Source organism: Nansenia antarctica (assembly GCF_963989245.1).
Source record: "Nansenia antarctica genome assembly, chromosome: 5".
NCBI lineage: Eukaryota > Metazoa > Chordata > Actinopteri > Argentiniformes > Microstomatidae > Nansenia > Nansenia antarctica.
The window spans coordinates 14,043,033-14,067,156 of record NC_137690.1 but is presented as its reverse complement, the minus strand read 5'-3'; the positions used below and the strand labels follow the sequence as shown (position 1 = coordinate 14,067,156).

Genomic DNA, 24,124 nt, shown 5'->3' with positions numbered 1-24,124 from the left:
TGTCTGTTTGGTCATAATATTCTGTTACCACATCGTTTCAGAAACTATACTTTCTTTGAGTCTTTGAGTTCAGAAGTAACAGAGACAGACTAAGAGCAGTGGCCTTGCAATACACTGGTGTCCACTCAAATGGACTCCACATGGAACTGGGAGAAAGTGGAGCAGAGAGCTGTATAATTCTCAAGTGTATTCTTTGATGTATTCTATAATGTTTTGGACAAATCGTTCTTGGGTGCTTTACAATCTTTGGTCATTCTCCCTGGAGTGTTCTAGAATGTTTTTGATCATTCTACCCTGTTGTACCCTTGAATGTTTTGGTAATGTTGTCTGTAATTGTGTCTTTGGAGCATGACCCTGTGTGATTCTGGACTAGCCGGTCTCATCGTGGGGAGAAAGCCTCCACCCAAAGGGCCCATGGATTAAGACCTAAACATTAAGCACTCCGTTATGGATTAGGCTGGAATTGTTATGGGCCCCTGTTGGCATACTGATGAGGAATTAACGAGTGTACACATCTTTGGCAGAGCATGATAATCCTATTCGGTCTGGAACCCATGCCTGTGGGTCAAGTGTTAGCCTGGGACTGAAGAGAGGGAGAGGTGATATGAGAGACTGGAGGTATGGAATTAAACTAACTAAGCCCTGCTTTGGACGGTCACTAAAAAGTAATAGGGAGTATGGATTAGTCCTAAGATAGTTTAAAGAAACCTTTAACCTTACGCATTTGTACTTTTTATTATTGAAAGAACAGCATTAATGGGCTTAAGATAAGTCCGGCTGTAGTCCCTAGTGTGTTAAAAAATGTCCCTCAGGTTTTTTTTTCCGTCATGGTTCCTCAGGATGACACTGTTGGTGTTGGTGGTGGTGAAATGTTTCGAATAGCCTAGTAGTCTACCGTTTGTTTATTTGCTGTTGTGCAAATATAGGTACTTTACAAGTAGCTAAAATGACACACCCCAAATGATGTCTCTTCACCCTGAGGTTATTACCCTAGCTGGCTAGGGGCTATCCAAGAACTGCCGCAAACAACTATCGCAACCCCCCCTTGGTCCAGACAAGGTGCAAATGTTGACTCGCCATTATCAAACACACACCGACTACTAGAGTTCCTTATTCCCCTCGTTTGATTGGTTGCCAATGAGGGCCGCTGCACGGCCAACTGGCCCTGTCTTCCTCAACAACCGTGAAACATCTGTACACAAAGAACAGCTGCTGATAGGGAGGGTAAACACAGACTATTCCTTTCTCAGCCTTTCTCAGGCTTGCTCAAATCCTACAGTCTTCTCCCTCAGAATGTATCAACTTTTTAAAGAGGCATTCACTGTTCGTTACTCTTCTTTACTTTTTTTTTATTATTATTTATTTGTTTTTCAGATTTTATCCCTTTTTCACCCAATTTGGTAGCCAATTGAACCCAACCTAGCATCCAATTATCCCCTGCCTATTGCGAAGGATCCGACGCACGACCCCGTGGCCGGCAGTCCCAGAAGAGGCCGCCAGGCAGACTAGCTGACTGGCTCCTCGAGCCCAGCACCTGTTATTCCGGCACCCCGGGGGCGCTGTTGCGCGACGGATCCTTGTCCGGAAATACTCCTATACCGCCCTCGGGAGCGGCCGCCCAATATGCCGCTCCCCGTGTGTGCCCCAGCCATATCCGGATCTGGCGAGCTGGGATACGATCCCAGTCCCCGGTGGGCAGCTTGCACTAGTGGCCAGTGCTTAGACCGCTACACCACCGTGGGGCTACTCTTCTTTACTTAAGTTTTAACATTGATATGTGACTTAGCTAGGCTGTTTTTAAATCCATTGGGTAGGTATTTACCATTGTACAGCATCTCCTAGTAGTAGGGATGCACCGATACCGATACCAGTACTCGTACTTGTACCCGATACTGTGGTCATGTACTCATACTCGTAAAACTAGTCTGATACATCGACTCCCGATACCACTTTACGGCAACGTAACGTAACGTAACCTCTCGTAGCAGGTAGGCAGAGGTGGAGCAATGTCAGCAGTTTGGAGATATTTTAGGATAAGCAATGATGACGACAAAAGTAGAGCAGACTGCACACTATGCTCTGCTAAATTCTGTGTGACAGAAATATGTGACAGGGTCTGGTGAAAGAGGTCAGAAACAAGTCGGAAATCGTCAAGTCGCGAAAATTACCAACATTTTAAAAATGGTTTTCCTTTGGGGTGCCTAGGTGGTGTAGCGGACTAAGCATTGACCACGTAACAGCAGGGTTCCCGGTTCGATCCTAGCCACGGACCATGTCCTGCATGTCATCCCTTCTCTCTCTCTCACCCATCCTTCCTGTCATATCTCTACTATCTCTATCACAATAAAAAAGAAAAATATGAGTGGGACTGCCCCACTCAGAAAAAATAACTTAAATAAATAAGTTGTTGAAAGTGTTGAAGTGTGTTGAAAAGCCATCTCAATATAACACTTTTAGGATCACTAAATACTTAAGTTGTCAGCGAATTCATCTTGTTTTTGATCCACTGTATCATCTGCCTTTCCTGCTTTGTAGTCCAGTGGGTGTTAGTGATACATGGCTTGTAAACCAACTTCAAAAGCAAGGACTGTGTGATCAAAACACCAGACCCTGTCACATATTTAATTTGTTACATTCAGAAAGTGAGGCACAGCTGATGAAAATAAAAAGTCAGTTTTCAAAGTCACTGTTTGAACTATAATCAGCAAGTACCCAAATGTAAGTAGGCTACTTGTACTTGGTCTGAAGAAAAGGGGTGTCGGTGCATCCCTACCCAGTAGCATTCTTTTGCAATGCTATCCAAAGCTGTAGGGAACTGTTAGCCCTGTTAAACCAGTCCATTTCTCAACCTGCATTCCCCTGAGAGTTCAAGGAGTCCCTTTCCAATCCCACAACTGGTCTCCTCTGAGAGTTTATCCCAACCTGTTGTAGAGATTAATGAGAATCTGTTTTTGGTTTGGTTCCTTGGGGGTTGTTTTGGTGTCCACCAGAAGTGTCTCTGAGCTGTAAGCACTTTTGGGCCTTCCTGGAAATCTGTATACATTTTGTTTTCTCTTGTAAAATGTTTTTTTTTTCCAACAGTGAGTAGACCGCTTAACAAGCGGTGAGGATGCTTTTGGAGAGGCTCCCCTGTGTTTAAGGGCAGACCAGAGTGATTATAGTCTGTCTATGTGTGTGTGTGTGTGTGTGTGTGTGTGTGTGTGTGTTTGTGTGTGTGTGTGTGTGTGTGTGTGTGTGTGTGTGTGTGCCTGGGACTTTGCCCACCAATTGATCGTCTTTTTGAGACACACTCTGGGTCTCTGGCCACATAAGCGGCTACCAGCGGTAACCACATGGGTTTGGTCCACCTCGTCGCACATACACACACACGCTACAATTGAATCCCTTCAAAGAGCAGTGTTGGGTGTGTTCACTGTTTGTAGCATGGCTGCTTAGATGGAGAAGGATTGGGGGAAAAAAGGATGGAGAAAAGGGAGGATTTTGGAGTGAGAGAGTGAGGTCTAGGGCAGATGAATGGATGGAGTTGTGGGGAGCAAAGAGGGAAGAGGGAAGATTTGTGTGTGTGTGTGTGTGTGTGTGTGTGTGTGTGTGTGTGTATGTATCGGGGGGGAGGTGAAGATCAGTTTGGGCCCTCAGTCTTGGTTTTGTAAATAGGGGCGGAGGGATCTACAGTAGGCTATTTGTTTAATCAGAAACTGTGTGTGTGTGCATGTGTGTGTGTGGCTGAAACTGTAACCCCCCCCCCACACACACACACTCTTTATTTACTCTTACTCAGTCCTACTGACATGTTGTGTCTGTAAACCTTCAAAGGTGAATTAGGAGAACGGACTAAAGAGCTCTTTTCCAGATATACAGTATGATGGGAGAGGAGAGAATATGTGTCTTTGCTACTATTGTGTTTTATTGTCTTTTTGAGGAGGATAACTTGTGAGTAAGAATATATTTGTACTTTAATACTTCCCTGTATCCCAGTATACTTTGAACTTGAACTTTGAATTTATTATTCGTTTGTGTGTGTGTGTGTGTGTGTGTGTGTGTGTGTGTGTGTGTGTGTGTGTGTGTGTGTATGTTTGTGTGTGCTGTATAAGAGAGTGGTAACAAATGTGTTGTATTGAGTTTCCATATGGCCTGAAGCAAGCAGTCTGTGTGTGTGTGTGTGTGTGTTTGGGGGGGGGGGGGGGGGTGCACGCACGAGTGTACACGCCCATGTGTGTGTGTGTGTGAGTTGGCAGTTATTTTGAACACCTGTTTACATTCCCCTGTGTGAATCTTGAGCTTGCGGTGTCCACTCTCGCCTTAGTCTTTGTCCAAGAATCCCTCTGGGAAAAGGGGGTAACACTGCCCCCCGACCTCAGTCCCCATGCCCAGCCTTCCTTCTCCCCTGTTTTAAGGTGAGAGATTATCTGATTTAAACAGGTACACTTGCTCTCTCCTCTCCTATCCCTTAAAAGGGATTAGAAGAAAATAAGTGCAACAATGAAAGAGATTAGGACAAAAGTATAAAAGGAATTGTGTAAAGAAGGAAAGGAGAAAAGTAATTACTTGTAATTACTGTAACTCTCCCCTTCCTGTCTTTCTCTCTCCCCTGCTCCTCTCTGTTTCATGTCATCGGAGACACGTCGCCTGGGAAAGACAAGATTTCTGCACGTGCCACGTGTGTGTGTGTGTGTGTGTGCGTGTGTGTGTGTGTGTGTGTGTGTGTGTGTGTGTGTGTGTGTGTGTGTGTGTGTGTTGGCACTGGTAAACTGCTTGTCACTCCAACACCAATCTGCTGTGCCAACAACTCGTGAGCTAAGAATTATAAGGTTCTATCTCTTCTAACAAGTTTGTTTACACTCTCCATCTCGGTTGGCATTTGTTGACAGTTGCTTCACAGACACCAGCGATTATGTCCCACTCGCGCCTCCTCACCTCTCAGATCGTCTTCATTCTGATCGGCATTTTGTGTAATGACTTCTCTGCTGTCCTCCTCGCTGCGCTCGGGTTCAAATTAAAAAGGCTGGACAGAAAACATAGCTAACCTGTGACCTCTGTCCTCTCGTATTCATAAAAGATGGAGGAGGGGAGGAGGGTGGGCACGTATTTTGCCCACGCCAAATGAAGCGTCATTATGTCACAGATGTGTCGAAAATGTAAAACATTGAAAATTTAAAACATCTGTAATGTCCTTGTTTTTTTAGATATCTTAAAATGTTTCGACATAGTAACACATTGTAGTGCCCTCTATCAGCCTGTCAACTGCCATAAATATTGACGTAGCAGGGCAAATTCTCAGAGCATTTGAAAATTCGGAGCCAATTATTTTTCTTTTCATATAATTTTCTCTGATATCTTTCAATGGATCTCTTATCCTTTAACACCCTATAGAGAGATGTGCACCACGCATGTTCGTATGCAATTTTGGACCAATCAGACTTAAAGTTAATTTTTATAAGTTTGGCCAAATTTTGCACCTGCAGAAAAATCCATCATGGCGGACCTTATGGGTTCTTGAGGCAAATATGTTCCCCATGAGGAAAGACACATGTGTACCAAGTTTCATAAATGTTCATCCAACGGGGTGAAATGCCAGCATTCTGAAGTTAATTATTATTATAATATATATATATATATATATTATAGCACCACCTACAGTCTAATCATGGTCATTCTTTCTGCCATAGTTACTTATTCTCCATAGTTGTGGCATGCAAATTCATAGCATTTTTGGTCAGGGACTTTTTGAGCTATTTGACCAAAGTCAGGAAAAGAATAATAATAAGTAAACCACCAATAACAATACTGTTCCTACTACTACATACTAGTAGGAACACTAATAAAACTACTAGGCATCTTCCTGTCACCACACATCATGATGGATGTTATTATCTGTTAATATTATCAGCAGACAGTGATTCACTCATACGCACAACATTACACACAATCACACAATATATATTTTTAGGGGAGAGATAGCCTTGAGTAGCATGTAATTGTGTTTGTGACAGTCAGCTGGAAGCAGAAAATGACTTGTTTCTGTCTAAGGGCAGTGAGGAACAACGGGTACCTCTATTCTCTGAGTGTCCAGTACCATTGGGGTGGAGTAGAATCAAACTACCAGCTAATCACATGAGACGTGTGTGTGTGTGTGTGTGTGTGTGTGTGTGTGTGTGTGTGTGTGTGTGTGTGCGCGCGCGCCCTTCTGTGTGTGTTGTCATAAAACATTATCTCAGGCATACCGGTATATGTAATTCAATTTCCACTATAATCTCATTAAATCATATTGATTGAGATTGACAGAGTAGTAAGATTGGACTTAAAATGTTGTTTTCTTATTGATACAGTATGGGCTCTCTCTGTCTCTCCTTCTATCTCCCTCTTTCTTTTTGTCTTTCTCTCTCCCTCTCTCTCTCTCTCTTACACACACACACACACACACACACACACACACACACACACACACACAGACACACAGACACACACACACACACACACACACAGACACACACACACACACAGACACACACACACACACACACAGACACACATTCCCCTCAGCTCTCACTTGCTGCCTTGTTAACCCAGCATTAACACTCTCCTGTTAGCAAATGAGCTGGAAAAGGTGGTAATACTCGGCGCCAGCCCCATATCCCCTCGGCTCTTCGGGGCAATTAGTTAACCGTTTAGCAATATGTCCGCTGATAAACCTTTACATTGTCTCTGTTCCCTTCTCCAGGTGGCTTCGGGGGTCTTATAATGGCTTTTAATTTTAAACCTTTGTGAAGGTTTTTAAGCCTAATGGCAGAAGCTAATGCCTAGGCGGTCAGGCCACTGACTGTTTCCTAGCTACGGCCTGTAGACTGGCAGAGTGAGGAAGTTGGGTAAATACGTTTTTCTTTTTTAGGCTCTTTAGTTTGCAGATGCTAGGGCACACACACACACACACTGTACGCATGCACACGTGCGCACTGGGTCGTGTTTGTTTGAGTTTCCACAGCTTTGGGGACATCAGCCCTAGAGGGATAAGATATACTCATCACCCTTCTTCTTCATATGAAAGTTAGTTAGCGTCATCCAAATTTAACATGTTCTGTATATGTGAAATGGTCTGGTAAAAAGGGCCCCATGTCGGCAATCCTTAAGTCGCACAAATGAAAAAAAAATGTTTGTTGTGTGTTGTAAGTGTTGAAGAGCCCACTCGATATAACAAACATCGGTTTTAGGATCACTGAATACTTATCATTTGTGAATTGGATTCACTGTCTCGTCTGCCGTAGGCTACTGGTAAGTGATAGGCCTACATGGCTTATAAACATGCGTTTTAGGACGTGTTCAAAAGCACAGACTGTGTGATCTTTGACGATTTAGCAGCATTTGGAGGCATTTTCGAGGTTGAAATAAAAACGAATTAGTTAAAGGATATAATATATTAAATACAACAAAGAAGTGAAGTCTGAAAAGTGCCTTTAGAGTATATACAGTTGCAAAAAGAAAAAGTATGTGAACCCTTTGGAATTACCTGGATTCTTGCATAAATTGGTCATAAAATGTGTTCTGATCTTCATCTAAGTCACAACAATAAACAAACACAGTCTGCTTAAACTAATACCACACAAACAATTATATGTTTTCATGTTTTTATTGAACACACCATGTAAATATTCAGGGTGGGGGGTGGAAAAAGTATGTGAACCCCTAGGCTAATGACTTAGAGCTAATTGGAGTCAGGAGTCAGGCAACTTGGAGTCCAATCAATGAGACGAGATTGGAGGTGTTGGTTAAAGCTGCCCTGCCCTATAAAAAACACACCAGTTTTGAGTTTGCTATTCTCAAGAAGCATTGCCTGATGTGAACCATGCCTCGCACAAAAGACCTCTCAGAAGATCTACAATTAAGAATTGTTGACTTGCATAAAGCTGGAAAAGGTTACAAAAGTATCTCTAAAAGCCTTGATGTTCATCAGTCCATGGTAAGACAAATTGTCTATAAATGAAGAAAGCTCAGCACTGTTGCTACTCTCCCTAGGAGTGGCCATCCTGCAAAGATGACTTCAAGAGCACACCGCAGAATGCTCAATGAGGTGAAGAAGAATTCGAGTGTCAGCTAAAGACTTACAGAAATCTCTGGCACATGCTAACATCTCTGTTACCACGGAGGAAGCCACTGCCGTCCAAAAAAAAACATTGCTGCAAATTTGAAGTTTGCAAAAGAGCACCTGGATGTTCCACAGCACTAATATTCTGTGGACAGATGGAACCAAAATGTAGTTGTTTGGAAGGAACACAGAACACTATGTGTGTAAAAGGCACAGCACACCAATATCAAAACATCATCCCAACTGTGAAGTATGGTGGAGGGGGCATTATGGTTTGGGGCTGCTTTACTGCCTCAGGGCCTGGACAGATTGCCATCATCGACGGAAAAATTAATTGCCAAGTTTATCAAGACATTTTGCAGGAGAACTTAAGGCCATCTGTCCACAAATTGAAGCTCAACAGAAGATGGGTGATGCAACAGGACAACGACCCAAAGCACAGAAGTAAATCAACAACAGAATGGCTTCAACAGAAGAAAATACGCCTTCTGTGATCCTAACCCGATTGAGATGCTGTGGCATGACCTCAAGAGAGCGTTTCACACCAGACACCCCAAGAATATTGCTGAACTGAAACAGTTTTGTAAAGAGGAATGGTCCAATGCTTGGAACCAAATCATACTAGACATGTATGCCTGGCAGCTTGTTGTTTGTTTGTTAGTTAGTTAGTTAGTTAGTTTGTTTGTTTGTCTTGTGTATAAAACAGAAAAACAGACAATAAAATATATGAAACAGAAAAAGAGGAATGGTCCAAAATTCCTCCTGACCGTTGGTTGAGGTTATTGCTGCCAAAGGAGGGTCAACCAGTTATTAAATCCAAGGGTTCACATACTTTTTCCACCCCCCACCCTGAATGTTTACATGGTGTGTTCAATGAAAACATATAATTGTTTGTGTGGTATTAGTTTAAGCAGACTGTGTTTGTCTATCGTTGTGACTTAGATGAAGATCAGAACACATTTTATGACCAATCTATGCAGAAATACAGGTAATTCCAAAGGGTTCACACACTTTGTCTTAGTAACCCGCAACTGTAATTAAACAATTCTGCTGGAGCTCCTAAATCTACGTGTCACTCCATCGTTTGCTAAGCCGGAAGTGTTGTGTGTTTTTAGAATGTTGATGTTCTATCACCATGTTGTGATGTGCTAAACATGCAGTTAGATGTTCGTAGCAAGGTTCCTTTTTAGCGCTAGATATTAGCAGCTATTTTGCCTGTGTTTTGATTCAGAACGCATTTCTCCGCTATTTGATTTGAGGTGGACCAACATTCAAATAAGCATATCTTCTTCAACTATTTTCAGATTTCAATGTATGGCACTAAAAGCTTTGTTTTAACACATGTTTCAGGCAGAGGAGGCTGGTGGAGGCAGACATCGGAGGACAGGCTCATTATAAGGCATGGAATGAAATGAGGAATAGTGTCAAACGAGACCAGCCTCTCCTGCTTTCAGGGTTTCATTAGATCTGCCAGGTGTTCCTGCCCAGCCTTTGACCTCTGACACACATAGTGTGTCTAGGCCTGGAACTGAGAAGAGTCACTCAGTAAACAACTCAAATGAAGGGAGGGAGGACAGTGACGCCTGACATCCCCTCTGTTATGAGTTTTTTTTTCTCAATTGTTAGGAGCATGACTACTCGCTTCACCCCCCCGAAAAGCATTAGAGGAGAATATGTAAGAGGGGAAACCTATGTGTTTTTTCAGTTAGGACCTGAGTGGAGGACGGAGGAGATGACGCGAGGAGCCGTGCTCCTCACCATTGAGAAAAGGCTTTGGTCTCATACCTTGTGGGTATGTGCTCCTCCTCCCCAGGAGGACAGAGTGTGCAGTTTTGTCTGGTACACTCAGGTGGACGTCCATTTAACGGCACATTAGAGACATTTGGAAAAAAAGTTGCGCTGTTGTTTTTTCGTTCTCAAAGATCAATCATGTTGTTTTTTACCTTTAAAGTAAATGCTGAAAAACTAATTTGATGCATCATTCCCATGAATAGCAACATCCCCCATGCTTTTTCTAACAGCCCTTTGGTTGAATAGGAACCTATTGTGTTTCTGCTGTCGGTCCGGCTCTATGGCTGCAGGTTTGCGGCAGGCTCTTTGATTGTGGCAGCTGGAATTCAAGGGGTGGGAGGGAGAGTTGAAATAACAGAGGCATGGAAGAAGAGCTGAATGTCTTCAGTGAGATGGAGGGAGGGAGGAAAAAAGAAAGGAATGCAGTAAAATATGAGAGTATTAGCGTCAAATAGAAATTGTTCTAGGTTGAATGATCACATGGTAATAATGAGAATTGCAGTGTGTCCGCAATGATATACAGAGCATGAATAAGGAAGTTCTTTTTTTGTTAATTCAATTAGTAGTGGGACATTTCAGAGATGCTTTTTGCCTGTTATATAAGTTGTTATTATACATGGCTTATGCTAGAGTTGAATATGTATATGAACGTAGATGACTTACAGTTTAAAAGGGCGTGTGTGTGTGTGTGTGTGTGAGAGTGTGTGAGTGTGTGTGTGTGTGTGTGTGTGTGTGTGTGTGTGTGTGTGTGTGTGTGTGTGTCGCGGTGGTAATGTTTTATGTGGGAGTGGAAGTGACAGGTCCTCCTCCTTTTTCTCAAGAAAAGCTCAGTTCTGTGTGCGCCCGCAAGCCACAATGGCAAAACAAAGTCTGGTTTTGAAAGTCAGCCCCCCCCCCCTCTCTCTCTCTCTTTCTCTGTGTGTGTGTGTGTGTGTGTGTGTGTGTGTGTGTGTGTGTGTGTGTGTGTGTGTGTGTGTGTGTTTTCTAGGGTCCGTGATTTATGTAGCAGTCAGTGAGGGGAGAGCAGAGAGCGCAGAGCAGAAATCAATGGTACTCTTATTTATGGCTGTGCCAAACCCAGAGTCTCAGAGCTGGATGAGAAACTAGGTACCGAAGGGAGAGGGAGGGGTGAGGAGATGGCTGATGAAGGGAGAGGGAGGGGTGAGGAGATGGGTGATGAAGGGAGAGGGAGGGGTGAGGAGATGGGTGATGAAGGGTGAGGGAGGGGTGAGGAGATGGGTGATGAGGGGTGAGGAGATGGGTGATGAAGGGTGAGGGAGGGGTGAGGAGATGGGTGATGAAGGGAGACAGCAGGGGCAGTGGCTGAGGAGGATGGATAGGGAGAGAGAGAAAACGGGTGACTAGGTAAGGCAGGGGAGTAAAACGGGAGGCTAGTGAAGTGGGAGGAAAGGGGTTGGGGGTTTTAGGGCAGGTTATCAGGGATTGGGGGGTGAGGAGGACAACTGGTAACTGGTAAAGTGACACTCATGCACAATCTAGTGTAATTAAAATGCACAGCAGGTGTTTGGACTGTACTGTATTTGGAAAACTATTGATTTCCTGTCTAAATGTTGAGTGTGTGTGTGTGTGTGTGTGTGTGTGTGTGTTAAAGGGACACTTTCCAGTTCAAATTCCTTTCCAGTTCCAGGCCTTTGGAGAAAATTATTTGAGCGTCAAGTTGCACAAACATGTTTGTCCATGTCTGTTAATAGATCATCTCTCTTTTTCTTTTAACCCCCCACCCTTTCTTTTTTTCTCTATATTTCTCAGATCCCTCTGTCGAGGGCCCTCATTTTACTGGCTGTATGTCCAGGGAACTGGAGACGTTTCGCTGCTGGTGGAGCTCTGGAAGTTTCCAGAACCTCTCAGAACCTGGAGTGCTCCGAGTCTTCTTCCATAAGAAGAGGTGAGTTAGGTGTGTGTGTGTGTGTGTGTGTGTGTGTGTGTGTGTTTGTGTGTGCATGTGTGTGTGGGGGGGGGGGGGGTAGTGTGGGTGTGGGTGGGTGTGTGTGTGTATGTGAGCACCTTCTATGCGATCACCTTTTTTCAACTAATTATTGAGTCTGGCTATCGCCCAAAAAACGTAATAAATATAATGATCTGTCTCTCTCTCCCTTCCCTCGTCCTTTCTCAGCCCCAGCCCCAGTGAGAATGAGTGGAGGGAGTGTCCAGAGTACTCCTCCTCAGTGAAGAATGAGTGTTACTTCAACAAGAACAACACCTCCGTCTGGATTAAATACTGTGTTCAGCTCCGCTCCCAGAGCCAGAATGTGACCTATGACGATCTCTGCTTCACTGTGGAGAATATCGGTGAGGATCAGAGAACCACTGATATGGAACTGGCTCATTAAGTCTCCCTGTTCCTCATATGGAGTCATCGGTTGACAGAGAGTAGAATCCTACATATGGGGTGCATCCCAATCGTCAAAGGCCGCTTCTCCTCCTTGTCTCCTTGCCTTCCATCTATTCTACAAAGAACTGGGTATTAACAGAGACCAAGGAGAAGAGACAAGGAGAGGAAGTGGGTTGATAGAACCAGGATTCCAGGAAAACCTGCTTGCTGTTATGTAGAAAATATCATATCAGTTCAGCCAGACGCAACATTTCAAGTAAACATTGTTATCTCTCTCTCTCTCACACACACACACACACACACACACACACACACACACACACACACACACACGCTCCTGTTCTCCCTCCCTCTGTCAATATAATGTGAACAGAAATGGAGAATCCCCACGGCCTCTTTAGACACTCCTAGAGAGTTAATGTAGCAATCTTCTAAACACTGTGGCTCTTTATCTTATCTAGTCTTATCTACTGTACCCCATGTGAACAGTTGCAATCTTTATAGACCTGAAAAATGTCAATATGAGACGATACACAGCCGGGAATACCATCTAATGTCACATGTTTGCCAATATCACCGTCATATAGCAGCATTTTGTTGCCATCACGCGCCCCCTCCAAGTTGAGAAAATGAGCAGCATGTCAGCCCATAGGTAGCAAGTAGAGTGCTGCCCATTTATATGAGAACCCTCTGGACATATAAACTTAGATAAAGATAACCATTGTAAACCATAGCCTTAATACCACATTGCTGAAGTTTAATGCATGTTTGATGCATGGGACTGTGGAGAGAACTTTTGATTGAATTGTTGATGTAGCCTATAACAGGCTGTCCAGAAATAGACAAATCCTGATATAGGGGTGAACAAAAACATAATCTCCATTAGTCATTATGCACACATTTTACCGGACCACGGCTGACTGCCCGTGATATGCCTCTATAATGAAATATCAATATAATGTATGCTTTCTTCTCAAATTGAGTGGTTATATTGACTAAGCTCATTAAACTTTTGGTGATGGAGTGCATGTGTGTGTCATGACGTACATCAGCTCTTTGGCCCCATCTCTGGATGGAAACACTGTTGATCCGAGAGTGTTGGGAATACACACACACACACACACACACACACACAAGCATGCAGACATGTGATCGTTCAGCTATGATGATGAACAAACTGTGTTCATCATATGGTTGTTCATCATCATAACTGAATGATCATCTCAATGATGTCTGAACTACTGAGAAGTGGCAGTGTCACACGTTGTATTGTACCTATGGAGTTGGCACACGTCTATGTGTGTGTGTGTGTGTGTGCCTGTGAATTAAGTCAGTCTTTGACCTTTTTGTAGGGAGACAGCAGAAGGCCTTTAAGCAGGACCTTTCCCACCTGGCCAGGGCCGTATCTTAGCTGTATCTGTTTATGGAGCATTATCAGTGGTTATCTTAGCTGTATCTGTTTATGGAGCGTTATCAGTGGTTATCACTGTACACCAGTTTGTATTTCTGTTTATAATCACAGAACCAGCGAGAGCACTGATACCACCCAGCTGTCTTTCTCTCTCTGTCTCTCTCTGTCTCTCTCTCTCTCTCTTTCTCTTTCTCTCTCTGGTATGAGACAAAAAAGACTCCCCATTGGAGGTGAAAACCTATCCAGGTGGTTTCTGTCACTGAGCTCATGGACATGGAGGCGTGCTGAGAGAGGAGATGCTATTGGCTCTGTGGTGTGTTTGGGTGTTGAGATGTTGTTATGACGTTGCTATATCTCAATACCAGATATCATGTGCTGCTTGAATAAATATATGTTCTTCCTTTTTCACAACAAGGAAAAAACCCCAACCTCAAAAAAGTGTAAATGGCGGGAAAGCCAAACTGTCAAGTGCAGTATATATTTTCCATCCCTATATTCTACGGTTCTTGTACTCGCCAGCTCCTCAATCCTCTTTAACTAACTCAATAACTGCCAGCAGGTGTAGATATGATCTTAGAGCTGTTAGAGATATTATCTTAGAGTTCTTAGAGTCCATCTCTTCAGGCTACACCTTAACTGCTCCTCCTGAGACATCTACTACCCCCCAGCACCAGCACTCTGTCTTCAGAGACACCTGCTTCCCCCTATACTGTATCTCCTAGGATTTCTACAAAAATACTCTTCCTGCTACAACTGGTGGATTGATGATTCACTTGCTTAATCAAATGTATTGATTGTAAGTCGCTTTGGAATAAGGCGTCTGCTAAATGCCCCAAAATAAATGTAAATTATCGGTTGCATACATGTTATAGAGCATATCCACAGTTAGAGATATTATCATATAATTTGTAAAGAAATAGCAAAGAGATGCCAATCCTATTGATAAGAATAATAATAAACTTTATTTGTATAGCACTTTTTATACATAAAATGCAGCTCAAAGTACTTTACATTTGAAGCATTAAAACAAGAACAAATAAACACAACAGCATAGCCGAAAAAATAAAACGAATTACTTGAAATAAATGTAATAAGACAAATAAAATAAAAATGTGTTACGTGATAATTTCATAGCAAGCCTAAGGTTACACTCCCAAGTATCAACTCCTGGAGAGAGGAACCAATTAAAATAATTGTATTGACCTGACCGTAGACCTCCTGGGCACTATTGAGGTGCATTCACAGGCCTAAAGCAGGGTTTAGTGTTCATTCAGGTGCTGACCCTTTCCCTTTGACCCCTGGCAGTGCACCCCGACCCCCCGGTGGGTTTGAACTGGACCCTGCTGAATGTGAGCCGCTCGGGCCTGCACTATGACATCATGACAAGGTGGGAGCCCCCGCCATCGGCTGACGTACAGGGGGGCTGGATGAGTCTGGTCTACGAGGTGCAGTACAGGAGGCGGAACAGCACTCACTGGGATGTGGTGAGTCACACACACACACACACACACACACACACACACACGCACACACCACTAGCACTTGCACACTAAATATTGCACGGAACAAATAGACACAGATACTAGCTTTGTTACTGGTCAGAGGAGGTAGCTCACTGAGTCAGTGTCAGGTTTCATCTCCCCTCCCTTCAGATATCCTGCATTCCACATACATGTCACACACACACACACAGCGGCTGGCGCTGCCTAGTATGGCCTATTACCCAGCAGCCCCAGCAGCTTTGATGGGGCAGAAGTGGAAGCCAGAAGAAAGCCTCCTAGGGAAAGCCAGCCTTGATGAGGGAGGGATTAGAGGCACGGCCAGGGGAACGTCGCTGACACAAATATCCCCAGCAGACAGAAACCAGGGGGATGCGCACACAGACACATTTTGTATTTTCTGTTTCCAAAATTGCATTTATCTGTGCAAATTATAAGTGCCTTCCCTCTGTTTATGCTAGTTCGGTTGGGGAAGTTTGCCCACTCACTCACTCTCTCTCTCTCTCTCTCTCTCTCTCTCTCTCTCTCTCTCTCTCTCTCTCTCTCTCTCTCTCTCTCTCTCTCACTCTCTCAGTCGGAGTTAGATAGTAGTACCCAGCAGACGATCTATGGCCTGCACACAGGAGAGGAGTATGAGGTGCGTGTGCGCTGCAAGATGAGGGCCTTCACCAACTTTGGGGAGTTGAGCGACGCCATATTTGTTCACGTACCAGAGATTCCCAGCAAAGGTGAGAGGTCAGGGTGAGTCGCTGGGGCGGAGGACTGTGTTTACATAGAGAACAAACATGGCAGACGTCTTGTGGAGGAAAGATAGTTTGCAGTTAGCAGTCTGTGTGTGCATGAGTAAAGTGTTCACTGGATTTACAGTGTTTCACCATAGTGAAGGATTTCACCGTAGTTTATTAAAACCTTGTGGAATGGTTAGAAAATAGTATTCTATTATTTTGTGTGATTCGAGACTTGTTTTTCTATATTGAATGTATGCTAATGATAATGGGGATGCTGGTGAAGATGATAACTGTTGGATCCTGTTCTAGAATCCACGTTCCCTGTGACACTGGTGCTCATTTTTGGGGTTGTGGGCGTGGCCATTCTCCTCATGCTCATCATTTTCTCTCAGCAGCAAAGGTGAGGAAACAAACACACTCACAAACACACTTCAGCATATACACTCTCCCTCCCACACACACACACACTCTCCCTCCCACACACACACACACACACACACACACACACAAACATGCCCCTACACACATCTTGATCTTCATCAACTCCTCTTCCTCCTTCTCCTGTGGTTTCTCTCAGACTGATGATAATTCTGCTGCCTCCTGTCCCAGCACCTAAAATAAAAGGGATAGACCCTGAGCTACTCAAGGTAAGATGCTGAACACTGTGTATGTGTTTGTGTATGTGTGTGTGTGTGTGTGTGTGTGTGTGTGTGTGTATGTGTATGTGTATGTGTATGTGTATGTGTATGTGTATGTGTGTGTGTGTGTGTGTGTGTGTGTGTGTGTGTGTGTGTGTACATTCGTGCTCTTTAAATAAAATAAGTACTTGATAAACTGATTGGTTATGTAAAGTGTTATGTAAGCCTAATTAAGAAAACACCTCCAGTCGTATGAGTAAACAATGATTGGAGCACAATTGAGATATATTAGGCCTCGCTTGGCCATTGTGCTGTTGAAATGTGACGTGGGTTGTTTGTAATTGGGAACGCTCTCTTCTTTTCAAAACAACATGACCCTATGAAGAGTAAATAAGCAATTATTATCCAGTATGTTGTTGTGGACAGACATGACTAGGTAAAAAGAATAGGCTTTGTGGACTTGTTTTTTGTTTTGTTTTTTTAGGGCAAAAAAATACAATAATAATTGTGTAATAATCCGGTTGGATAGTAGGTCATTTAATGTTCTGTGTAAATGTGGTAAAACTTTGAGAAGCAATTTAGAGTATGTCATTATGACAGCACGATTATGACACGATTATGTCTTCTCACTCAATTTATCACACACACACACACACACACACACACACACACACACACACACACACACACACACACACAGAAAGGAAAGCTGGACGAGCTGAACTTCATCCTGAGTGGAGGTGGTATGGGTGGTCTCCACTCCTACCCCCAGGACCTGTACCAGGACGACCCCTGGGTGGAGTTCATTGAACTGGACATGGACGAGCCCGAGCCTGGGGAGAAAGAGGACAGCCAGAGCTCTGACACCCAGCGTCTCCTGGGCCTCAGCCACGCCAACCACCACACACACCTAGGCTGCTCCCACGCCCTCAGGTAAGGAGGAGTCGTTTGGAAATGCTTGTTTTGTCTTGTTCTACATTCATTCTGTTGCCTCTGTTGCCTTGTTGTGTCATACTGTTCCATTATCCATGTAATGTGTCATGATTTACGTATTTACCTCGGATATCTTATTTATTTATCTGTTTCTTTCTTACTTCCTTTCTCTCTCTCTCTCTCTCTCTCTCTCTCTCTCTCTCTCTCTCATATTCTCTCTTTCCCTCCCTCCTTTCCTATCTCAGCATCCCTGATGATGATTCAGGCCGGGCCAGCTGCTACGACCCAGACCTCCCCGACCAGGAGACCCTGATGCTGATGGCCACCCTCCTGCCCGGCCAGCCCCACAAGAGTGAGCCTTCCCTGGGCAACCGCAGTCACTCAAGCACCCCAGCCCTGGAGGTCTCAGGCCGAGCCCCAGGCCGAGCCCCAGAGGGAGGGGAGAGGCCCCGGGTCCAGACCCAGCTGGGAGGCCCTCAGAGCTGGGTCAACATGGACTTCTACGCCCAGGTCAGTGATGTGACCCCCACTGGGGGGGTGGTGCTGTCCCCCGGCCAACAGCCACGAGCTCAGGAGAATGCGCCACCCACAGAAGAGGAGAAGAAGAAGGGGAAGGGGAAAGAGGAAGGAGGAGAGGAGGAGAGCGAGGCAAAAAAAGAGGAGAGGAGGAAGAAGAAGCAGCAGTTTCAGCTGCTGGTGGTGAACGCTGAGGGAGGGGGCTATACCACAGAGAGCAGTGCCCGTCAGATTAGTGCCTCCTCCCCCATCCTCGACTTGCCTGCCGAAGGGTACCAAACCTTACCCCCCCAGGCCACCGAGACCAAACCCTACCAGGAGGCCCCCTTCCTGCCCCCCTCTGCCACCGTAGGGGACTACCAGTCCCCGTACATCGTCTCCAACACCCCCCCAGCCCACTTCCTCCCCCCCGTTTCAGACTACACAGTGGTGCAGGACATCGACTCCCAGCATAGCCTCCTTCTCAACCCCCCCTCCCCCCAGTTGTTGCCTCCCTCCCCCCAACCCCCCACCAAACCCCTGCCTGCCATGCCCATAGGGTACCTCACCCCTGACCTTCTGGGCAACCTTTCACCCTGAAAAGAAGAAGAAAAAAATACATTTTGGGTGTAGAGGTCCCTCATCAGGACGTCACTCGTAATATCACAGACAGCCTAGTTCTACCTAAACACTGGAAACCAAATAAGTCACAGGAAGGACAGACAGACAGACAGACAGACAGACGAACGAACGGACGGACGGACTTCACCGCATGGACGTTTGTTTGGTGTGAGAGGGTGCTGGAAGGTAAACAGGGAAAAGCAGATGTTTTAGATGGTGTTTAGGGTTTATACACAAGGAATTACAACTGGAACTTGGGGAAAGAGTTGCTGACTGTCAAATGTTTTTTTTTGGGGGGGGGGGGGGGGGTTGATGAAGCTAAAAAGTAAGGTTTGTGTCAAGAGGCTTGTTAGTGTGTTCTACCTGATAGAAAACAGAGATAGCCAAATACCCACAGTTGTAAACCTTCAACTGCGCATATCTATATACACATGGATACACTCAAGCACCACACCTATACAGTATAAGCAGACAGACAAGGTCAGACAGACTGCAAGAAGGATAGCTACCAACTCTAAGCTATAGGTATCTGTCCTCTCAATAATGCAGTGTCTTGTGTAATATAGGCCTTGCAGATGCTTAATGTTTCCCTCTCCTATCATCCACTGTAGGAATGTCAGAGAGAACTGAACAAAATAACCACTTAACGCAAAATAACAGCTTATAACAATGCTATTTTAGACGTTAAGTCGCTTTGTTGAAGTCTTAATCATACATTGATCAAGTCATGCAGCTATGTGCTCGTGTAAATGCACAGACACACACACACACACACACACACACACACACACACACACACAGACACAGACACACTCACACACTTGAGTTGAGCCAGGATGGTAAAATCGAACACAGTTTGCCTTAAATCTAGACAAGATCATAGACATTTTTATGTTGTGTACTATTTGAAAGAAAGTAACATATATCGATACTTTTGGATGGGAACCGTCAGGGTCATGGAGAGACAAGACAATGGGAGGGTCTGTGTCTATGGCTCTCACATTCATTTCCCTTCAGCCTATACAAACTGCATACAATTGGCTGAAAGCATACCTGTATTAGAAAAGGAACAGAGACTCTGTTTTTTACTTTGTATTGTTCACTATAGAACCTTGACAATATGCCTGGCTCACAAATACAACAGCATAGCATATTAAGCAACATGAATAAGCTATTTGCGTAGCGGCTGTGATATGAGGTCCTACCTAAAAACAAATCCAATATCCAGGTTTTGAGGATAAGTCAAATTGGTCCTGTAAAGCTAATTGAAACTAAACTGCATAGGATACTTGGTTTTTTGTTAACATAGGCCTATTCTGGAAACCTGGCTACAGGTTTTGATTGAATAGGGCCAATCGGTTCATCTACATATGAAATCTTGGGATGCACCGAATGTTCGGCCACCGAAATTATTTGGCCGAAAATAGAAAAAAAGCACATTCGGTGTTCGGCCATTCGGTGTGAAAAGACCGAATGTTTACCGAATACGAGACGTTTTTTTGATGACGCGATCAAACAGTGCAAGCAATCCATGCTGTTCTTGGAAAGAGACGAGCATTAAGTGATGACTGCCTACTGCCAAATCATAATTACAGCAAACATTTGGGGAGTTTGGTATCTGTTCTCTGAACGACAACGAGGCACATTCCGACATTGACTTCCGTTTTCGTTTTCGCGACTTCAAAATAAAAGCATGAGCTAAGCGATCACTGGAAACTGATGGGATCACATTATGTGACAGCTGCTGGTGAAAGGGGTAACACGCCGGCAATGTTCTGACTTTTATTTATCATTTATAATTTTACATGAATAAGAATACAAGCATGAATGAAAAGCTACATTTATTTAATTTATGCAATGGTACAAAAATTGGCCAAATAAAAGAAAAACTACGGTACGCACTTGGTATTCGGTATTCGGCCAAGTGTTTCCTTAAGTTCGGCTTCGGCCAAGAATTTTCATTTCGGTGCATCCCTAATGAAATCAAGTTCAACTGTGGATCAAGACTTATTCAATGACGTGATGATGCGGTGTTGTGCAAAATAATGTTATTGCAACACAAGTTGTTCAATGTGCCATTATTTGTCATGAAGGACTATCTCCCTCCCTCTCCCTCTCCCCCTCAACCCCCGCTCTCCCCTTCTTTCTCTCTCTCTCTCTCTCTCTCTCTCTCTCTCTCTCTCTCTCTCTCTCTCTCTCTCTCTCTCTCTCTCTCTCTCTCTCTCTCTCTCTCTCTCTCTCTCTCTCTCTCTCTCTCTCTCTCTCTGCCTCATTGAGAAACAACTCAGTGAACTACTGCTGCTGCCTGTGCTGAAAAAAAACAGCATGTCAATGTTGAAACAGAAATGTCTTAATATACGTATATACTTAATATATGTATCTATCTCTACTAGTGCCGTAAAATTACAAATATGTATTTGTATGTATTTCTTATATTACTAATCAGAAATCTTTGCTGCTCAGTACGTGTTTTTATTTCCGCATTCAGCCTTACAAGTGGCTTATTCAAGAGAGTGCAATGTTACAGGGGATCTGTTCAGATTAAAATGTATTGTGTACATACATAATTATGTGTAATGTCAAACATAACATTTCAATGTTCTATAATGTTACAACCAACTGAATTAGCCCAGGCTGCCTCTGTGTATATATGAAGAAAGCTATATCAGAGTATTTAGAGAAGTACTGGTAAGGTTAGTTTCAGTGCATTGTTTATTGTGAATGTGTGTCGACTGGAAGGTACAATGCAACAAGCATATTGTTTAGAGCATATACCAAGGCCGTCTGACTAATCTCAGTTAGGAACGTTCTGTTTTTTTAAAGGTTATTGATAGAAAAAGAGAGAAAAGGACAACCATTCAAGCTTACTTGTTTTACTATATTAAAAAATACTGTATATACAAATAAAAAGTTAGTATTATTATATGTGTCTGTAATTGTGCCTATTTGGCCTTACGCTTATAGTGTACGGTAATGCAAGAGTTTCACTATTGTTTTAAGCTTTTGAATATTATTACAGACACTTTCAAGCAAGCACTTTGTACAAATTGAACTATTGTATAACATGTATCCATATTTTGTATTTTAGATTAAATCAAGTCTCTGTGAAATGAATTATTTCATAAGTACATAGCAACGTATGTTTTTACAGTGTATAAGGATTGGACAGGGAGAAACCTATCAATAAGCTTCAGTGACATTCTAAAAGGTTGACTTATACAGTATACACTACCAGATTGATATAGAGAGATATCATTATTGATCAGTCCATAAGAGAATTTAATCCAGCATATTATTGTAGATAATAAGATATATGCATAGCGCATCTATTATATCAATACATATCAATATGTAAGCATCATAGTCTTGCGAGTGTAGCTTTAAGATGTTCTGTTTCCCTGCAACCCAATGTCATTTTATCAAGAGATATCTAACCACCCTGTATGTTATTTTAGATTGTTTAAGATGCCTGAAATGTGAGTGAGCTTCAAGCTGCTGTTATTTTTGTTTTGTTGATTGCTGGAAGCGTTCTTGAGTTCTGGAATTGAATCTGGAGTTGGTTGTAGTGATGGCTGTATATTCACATTGTGTATTCAGCTAGACATATCATTTTATACAAATGGGTTTTCAAATTCTTATTTTGAAGTCCGCAATATTGCTGGTTCTGTTTCTCCCTGGTAATTAATTCGTGTAAATTGTTTTTACACAATTGGGTGGTGTCCCAGATCTGAATCAGTTCTTGGCTAGAGGTGGGGAGGCTGAAAACCAGCATTGCTGCTGATCTCAATGTCCAGTTTTAACAACCCTCATCTACGGTCTTGATGTTTGACCGCTTGATGTTCTTCTCCTGTCAGTGAAGCATTTGTTTTTGTTTTTATGTTTAATAGCTTTCAGAAAGGTACACAATAAATGTATATATCTTTGTCACTTCCGTAGCCAGTCTTGATTTTTTTCCATTTCCACAAGTCTTAAAATTACTGTCGAGATTCGTTAGCGCTGTGAAGGTCAGCCTGGATCAGTTCTCAATGTACTGTTATAATGGAGGCTGTTGATTCAGTGAATGTTCAGCACAGTGTGTGTGTTAGAGAGACTGTGTGTGTGTGTGTGTGTGTGTGTGTGTGTGTGTGTGTGTGTGTGTGTGTGTGTGTGTGTGTGCGTGTGTGTGTGTGTGTGTGTTTCTCTCTCTCTGTCTCTCTCCTTTCCCACTACTCTTCGGGCCTAAGTGGATGGGGAAGCGCTGTAGAAGCAGCCGTGTGTGGGGGGGAAAGCAGATCGGCCAATTAGACAAAGGCTGTGTACTGTGCTACTCTGTGTGGGGCTGATTGGATCAGAGAGCCAGCCACTCACAGCCCTTCATCTCAGAACATTGCAGGTAATTAATTACCCATAAGTCAGCGCGCCCCTGTATTGGATCTTCGGGCCATTTACGCCCACGCTGGCTGCCTACCCGGGCCTCGTTTATTACCTCAGGTTGCTTGTTGACCTTTTCAGACGCGCAGTCTGAATGGCAATTCAGATACATTACAAGGAGAATGAGTTGCTGTGGAGGTGCTGTTCGATTTTTTTTCGGAGTGTTGAAGAAGACAGACATCTTGACCTCATTACATGAGCCTTGAAAGTAGATGTGTTTTAAAGTGGACCTCAGAGGCAGTAACTCATGTGCCCTTTAGCCGTGAGAAATGCTAGTGAGGAAAGAGAATGAGAGACAATCTTGACTCTAACAACATATTAGACATATGTCTCAAGTTTTTTTATGAAACCTGGATCATTTAAAAAAATAAAAGATTTAGAATGTTGGGGTTATAAACGGACTACCTGGGTGTGAATTGGTATTACAACACCGTTTTTCAGGACTTTTATTAGGATTAATGGTATTTAATGAATTATAAGACCTAATCTTGTAATATACTATATGTTTACAGTGTGCATGAGGGGCAGATTAAATTCAAATGTTATCAAACTTGGCTTAGCTCCTTGTATCACTCTCTCACACTGAGAGACATCCACATATCTGGCAAAATGCTTGAGTGGGTACTGACTTTCTATAGACCTTGATCGCCATCTGTTGGTCGCTATGCTATAGCTTGTACGTATACACACCAACACTGGAACTTGTGACACAATGACCAAAACCTGAAACTCATGTAGGCCTACCTTATCTCACACCAATTCTGCACAAATACAAACACATTTCCTGCTTTTCATTCATTTTGCAGTTCTAAACCACACTTTTTGCAAAACACTACACACAATTCTGTGTGTTGCAAAATATTGACCTGGTGAGTTTGTCAACACGAAACCACCTACGAATGTAGCAGGTCTACAGGATGCTATTTGAGAGAAACTCAGAAAAGGTCAAATAATTGTGCTATGCCCATGTGCAAGTAAGTCCTATGCATTCCAATACTGTAATTGATCGCATCCAATCAGCACTGTATTTACTGTTATTACTCTATTGTAAAGTGTTGTACTTCACAGTACTGACTGCTTTAGATCTACTTCTGATTGCTGTGTTATCTGTTTCAGAGTTATTGAGCTAGCTGCAGTTGCCCGTGAATTCATATTTATTGATTAAGTG

The 24,124-nt window shown here is 43.4% G+C and overlaps 1 protein-coding gene across 1 annotated transcript in view; it reads left to right on the top strand.

Annotated features, from left to right (window-relative positions):
* Positions 1 to 18,525, top strand: part of LOC308157761 (growth hormone receptor-like) — a gene marked incomplete at its 3' end in the record, with an annotated part of 30,657 nt that extends 12,132 nt beyond the window's left edge. The window contains exons 4-11 of the mRNA XM_080531368.1: positions 11,639 to 11,774; positions 12,009 to 12,178; positions 14,938 to 15,116; positions 15,706 to 15,859; positions 16,169 to 16,259; positions 16,437 to 16,506; positions 17,198 to 17,430; positions 17,676 to 18,525. Coding sequence (XP_080387494.1) covers positions 11,639 to 11,774; positions 12,009 to 12,178; positions 14,938 to 15,116; positions 15,706 to 15,859; positions 16,169 to 16,259; positions 16,437 to 16,506; positions 17,198 to 17,430; positions 17,676 to 18,525 — 1,883 coding nt within the window. The remainder of the gene's footprint in view (positions 1 to 11,638; positions 11,775 to 12,008; positions 12,179 to 14,937; positions 15,117 to 15,705; positions 15,860 to 16,168; positions 16,260 to 16,436; positions 16,507 to 17,197; positions 17,431 to 17,675) is intronic.
* Between the last annotated feature and the right edge of the window lie 5,599 nt (positions 18,526 to 24,124).